The sequence below is a fragment of the Arachis hypogaea genome, chromosome 7, assembly GCF_003086295.3.
Source record: "Arachis hypogaea cultivar Tifrunner chromosome 7, arahy.Tifrunner.gnm2.J5K5, whole genome shotgun sequence".
Taxonomy (NCBI): Eukaryota; Viridiplantae; Streptophyta; class Magnoliopsida; order Fabales; family Fabaceae; genus Arachis; species Arachis hypogaea.
In genome coordinates, this window is record NC_092042.1 from 48,925,475 (window position 1) to 48,931,364 (window position 5,890).

At 36.4% G+C, this 5,890-nt stretch overlaps 1 protein-coding gene across 1 annotated transcript; it reads left to right on the forward strand.

Annotated features, from left to right (window-relative positions):
- Nucleotides 1–2,464: 2,464 nt before the first annotated feature.
- LOC112703025 (protein PIN-LIKES 2) lies at nt 2,465–4,916 on the forward strand. Its single transcript, XM_025754320.2, has 2 exons — nt 2,465–2,889; nt 3,385–4,916. The coding sequence occupies exon 2, from the start codon at nt 3,396–3,398 to the stop codon at nt 4,752–4,754; it is 1,359 nt and encodes a 452-aa protein (XP_025610105.1). The 5' UTR covers nt 2,465–2,889; nt 3,385–3,395; the 3' UTR covers nt 4,755–4,916.
- Nucleotides 4,917–5,890: the final 974 nt, after the last annotated feature.

Sequence of the window (5,890 nt, forward strand, 5' to 3'; positions counted from 1 at the left end):
CCAGTTTGTTTCCAAATCTCACGATAATCTTCAATCATTTTCTTTATATCTTCACTAATTTACTCAACAAATATCCACGAACTCTTCCATAATTTGGACATTTATACCATGCACCCATGTTTGCAATAGCATCGATCATCGGCTGATAATAAGCTGAATTAACCGCATTAAATGGCACAGAGGCATCCATCATCTATCTCGCAATAGCAATATCACAATTCTTCACAATTTATTTACTTTGGAGAACATTTTTGATAGTTGGTTGAGCTCCAGGTGTTGCTGTCAATAGAAAAAAAGATTGTAATCCCTTGAGTTGTTTTCCTTTTCTAGAGCTAGGTGCGGAAGCCTTGATTTTTGTTGTTGTCGCATCTCATTACGTTCAATCTCATCAAATTCTCTTTCAACTTCATCACAAGCATTATAACTTTCTGCATATTCTTCTTGACTTTTTCTTTTCTTGGTTCGAAGATCTTCAATGTTTTGATTGAATTAGTGTCTCACTACAGCTGGCATCTTTCGACATGCCTCAATATCTCCACCTTTTCCAGCCAAATGATGCTTAACCCAATTAATTCCTCCACCCCTAATAAGCTTCTCGTAATGAATACATAACAGAACAATTTTTCTTTATCCATAACTTGTTTACAATGGCCCCATGCAAGATCAGTTTTTCCTCTATTACTATTTTTTTGGGTTTCACTTGTTGCATCAGGAGTTAATCCTTGTTCTTGGGAAGTTGATGTTTCTGATGGTGTATTTGATGAAGCCATCCTAAATTCCTAATCAACCAAGACTAAATGACTAATCTATCTACCAGAATAAGATACAACAATAATCTACTAAGAATAATATACAATAGCAACCAAATATAACAACAATATATTACATATAACAAGAATATATTACACTATAATCAAAAATATATTACACCAACAACATAAAACAAAAAATTGAACAATCTAACAAAAATCAACAAGTTATAAACTTATAATCAACTAAATATAGTTAATATAGATAATCAACATCATTAATCAATTAACTCTAACTGAAGTAATAAATTATTGAAAATTTGAAATATTGAATAACTTAAAAAAAATAAAAATACGTACCTTATGGCTAATGAATCGCCGGCAGAGAAGAGGGAGACTGGAGAAAAAGCACGGCGCCGACGACAACGACAGGGACGATTGGATTACCGGACCGGCAAAAGGAAGACGACAGCCGACACACAATGGCACAGGACAGAAGGAGATGAGCCGAGCTACACAGGGGCCACTAAGGCGATGACTCTGCGTAGCAGTAGCCAACGACGTTGCACCATTTAGTGGAGGTAGCGCTGGCTATATATGGTCAGGACCGTCGGGTGGTGCGAGAATGGATGAACCTGAACAAGTCTCTCTCAGTCTCAGCCATTTGGAATTTGGACTTTGGGTGTGGCCGTGTGGGAACTGGGAAGTGGGAATCGAGTTAGGGTTTCAGGCTTTCAGCCTTTAAATTTCTTTTAAATAATAGAAATGACATCGTTTCACTTGAAGAAAAAAATAGTCCGAACTAGTCCGGGTTTTTTCAAACCCGCCGGTTTTTCAGTTTTTGTCAAACCCGGTCAGTTCAAACCGGGCCTTGCTGGTTCTCTTCCTTATTCGGTTAGCTAGCTCATTCGGACCGAATTTGTTACCGGTTCATCGGGTTTCCAATCCGACCGGAAGGGTTGGTCTAGTTCTCGGAATGGGATTCCATAGTTATAAGAATCGGACCAAACTGACCGGTTCGACTGAAATTTCGATGAACCGATGATCTAGCTGATTCGATTGAAAGTTTAGACTGCAGACAAAACTAAACTGTCCAGAATCGGCCACTCCTACAATGCTCCTAGCGATCGCAGGTCTTCGGTGCTCTAGAGCTCCTCTAGCTTTTGAATATTGGATCCAATATTCAAAAATACATGTAGAGAGGTTCAAACCTATGTCCCCTTGTTAGGTTCCAACAAGACATTCCACCAAACTATTATGTCCCTTTACTACTTCATGTGCTAATTATTATATATATTATTTACATACATAAATGAATTATTTTATATTTATTTAATTTGATTTTAGTTTTAAATTTATTTTTTTTAATTTATAATTCTTTAGAATTTATAGAATTATTAAAATAAATATTTAAATATTTAAATATTTATATTTATATATTAAAATATTAGTAAAGATATTTATTTTAAATTTTTTAGAATATTAAATTAAGTAGTAGGTCTTCGAAATTTTGACTTAGGACTAATGAATAGAAACATATAAGCATCACCATTGGTACCATATTTTTTCAAGGGCTCATTAATTTAAAATAAAAAATTTTAAGAATTTAATAGTCACTTTACTCAATTTTTTATCATTTTATATTTTTTATTTATGTAAAACTGATTTTATTTTTTATCATTTAAAGACCAAACTACTATTTTATATTTTTTACTAATTAATCACGGATTCAATTTTGATAACTATGGTTTTACTTTTTTTTTTAATTTAAAAAGAAAAGAAAATGCAAGAGAACACAGGCAGGAATCCAGATCTTACAAATTTCCCAATAATTTCCAAGACAGAATTTGCCCTAATCACATCACTCTTGGGCCACTGTTGCCGGCCTTCAAAACTGTGCTCCTCCGCTCCCCTCGCCGGCGCTGCTACCGTCCTCCTTTTGACGTTTCTCTTGAGCTCAGAGCCGGCGGCTACAAACACTAATTGTCAGAAAAGCTGTCGTTTGGAGCTGAACCTTCTCGAATCTTTCCTTCGTTTCAGTGTTAGAGAAAGCAGAAAATCGAACTCGCTTGCTGCCTTGTTGGTGCAGTGCACACAGTCCTGTAGATAGCTCATAGCTGCATCAGATTCCATTCCACAGGTAAATATCAACATTAGCTTTAGAACTTTCTCGAGATTTTAATTTTCACTGCGCTTCAATTCCATTCTCTAAACATGAACTGTGTAAGTTTGCAGTTACAATTATAATTATCATTTGTTAGGTGCTGTGAAAAATAATTACTTGTTAGGTGTTGAAGAAGTTGCGGTTGAGATGTTTGTGACTTGAACTTGAGTTCAGCTTGGTGGGACCGTTGTGTCTTCTTCACTGATTTTATGGTTATTGATCCGTTACACCTAGGTTTTCTTCTGATTAGCAACTGGTATCATTGGTTTTTGATTATTTTGTACTATTGACTTTGATCAAGTGATTGTTGGAAATTGGAATCATGAATTCCTGATTTTGTCTTCGTATAAATTAATAGTTTGAATACTATCCATGGGTTATTTTTCTCTTGATTGTTTATTGGGCGATAAAGAAAAAATAACTTGGAAAATGATTTTTGTGTTCACTACTTAACGCTGTGATTTATTGCAGGAAGGGGGAACATGTCAGGAGGCAGTGCTGGTTTATATGAAAACTTTAATATGAGGTCCGGCCGTGCGGATCTAGCAAGTGCTATAGTCCCTTTGTTGAAGCTGCTATGTCTTACTGTTATAGGACTATTTCTTGCAAACCCTAGAATGCAATTCATCCCCAGAGCCACATTTAGACTCCTTAGTAAACTTGTTTTTGCTCTGTTCTTGCCCTGCCTTATATTCACCGAGCTCGGGGGAAGCATTACTCTTCAGAACTTTCTGGAATGGTGGTTTATACCTGTAAATGTGCTTGTCAGTACTGCTTTGGGGTGCTTACTCGGGTTCTTGGTGGTTGTCATATGTCGCCCTCCGCCGGAGTTAACCAGATTTTCTATTATAATGACAGGGTTTGGGAACACCGGGAATCTTCCCCTTGCCTTGGTTGGATCCGTTTGCCATAGTAAGGATAACCCATTTGGATCTCACTGCAACTCAAGAGGGGTATCTTATGTGTCCTTTTCACAATGGGTTGCTGTGATTCTTGTATACACCTTTGTCTATCACATGATGGAGCCTCCTATGCAGTATTATGAGATTGTCGAGGAAGGGAATGAGATTGAGGAACAGAGACTTAACGATATCAGTAGGCCGCTTCTTGTTGAAGCTGAGTGGCCTGGAATTGAGGATAAAGAGACTGAACATTCTAAGACTCCTTTTATTGCCAGGGTTTTTAAGAGCATCTCAGGAATATCGTCATCTACTGTACCAGATCTCGAGATTACAGCAGAAAGCAGTGGTGGGAACAGTCCTAGGTCTATTAGGTGTTTGGCGGAACCTAGAGTTGTTAGAAGAATTCGAATTGTTGCTGAACAAACACCAATTCAGCACATACTTCAACCCCCAACAATTGCATCTCTATTGGCTATCTTCATTGGAATGATACCTCAACTGAAAGCTTTGTTCTTCGGATTTGATGCACCATTGTTATTCATTACAGACAGCTTAGAGATTTTAGGTGGGGCAATGGTACCTTCTGTGATGCTCGTATTGGGGGGCATGCTTGCTGAAGGTCCAAATGAGTCGAAACTTGGACTTAGAACTACGATTGGTATAATTGTGGCAAGACTCCTGGTTCTTCCTCTTCTGGGAATTGGGATTGTGACATTGTCAGATAAGCTAAATTTCTTGGGTGAGCCTGATGCCATGTTCAGATTTGTGCTTTTGTTACAGTATACTACACCAAGTGCTATTTTACTGGGAGCGATTGCCAGCTTGCGGGGCTATGCAGTTAGTGAAGCTTCAGCGCTTCTCTTCTGGCAACACATATTTGCCCTATTCTCCCTTTCCTTGTACATTGTAATCTATTTCAAAATAATTTCATACATCTAAGTTGCTGTATGATTTACTACCCTGGGGTTATGGGTGGTATGATGTTGATAGATAAAATATTCTCTTCACGTCATTTGTATATTGCATCTGGTTTGGCACCGATGATGCCAGAAAATAATGTTGTTAAAATATTGAACTGGGTTTTAGGATTTCATTAGCTCATTTTGTTCGTCTTCATAAATTTTGTTTGGTGGAATCAATAGGAGTAGCTTTTAGCGTTTTCGAATATAATTTGCAAAGCGTTCAATTAGCACCTTAATGCACCGGATGATGTTTTAAGTTTCGTGTTGACCACTAAGCTAATGTAACTACTTTGTTAACCTTAGACGTTTACATTTTCTTTTAACGAAAAAACTATATTATTGTTGCAGTTCTTTGAGAAGTCTTGATATGTTTTGCTGGGAAACTTATGTTAATAAACCGATCCTGGGATATTTATACGACCATGTCGAATACAGTTGATAATGTTATGAAGACTCAAAGCTTCCAGTTGAAAGAAGTTAGTGGCCCAATAGGGTTGGCAATGGTTGATGAGCGAAAATTATGAGCGAAAATTAAAGCTCATGGATACCGGCAAATGTACTGGATCGTTCAAGTAATACCATAGTGAGTGGATATTGTTCCTACGAAAATTAAAAGATTGAGCAAGCAAATATTAGATTAAATACTTAATTAGATTAAAATAACCTGCATTGATGAGGAATATTAGAGTCTTGAGTGCTTGAATACCACAGGCAGAGAGCTTGAGTATTGATTTGAGAGAAGATAATGATAGTGAGAGTCATGGATTTCGGAGATGTTTATGTTTTTAGAAAAACTAGCTTGTTTATTATCTTGAAGTGTGTATAGATCTTTCACGATAAATCTTTAGTAATTGATTTTCAAATTCCTTGACTCCTAAGTTTTTCAAGCATTAATTAGTCATCAATTAATTAATCAAGAGATTAAGCACAAAAACTGATTTAGATTCAAATAAGATTTAAAAATAGTCATTAGGTCGAATTATATGTCACGTATTCCAGTTAGTCCTGTCCAGTTAAATCTTAGAAGAAAACACAATTTTTAAAAGTTGTTCTAATCCGAATTATATATCACTTATTCAAAATTAGAGTGATGGAAAATCATGCATATGTCAC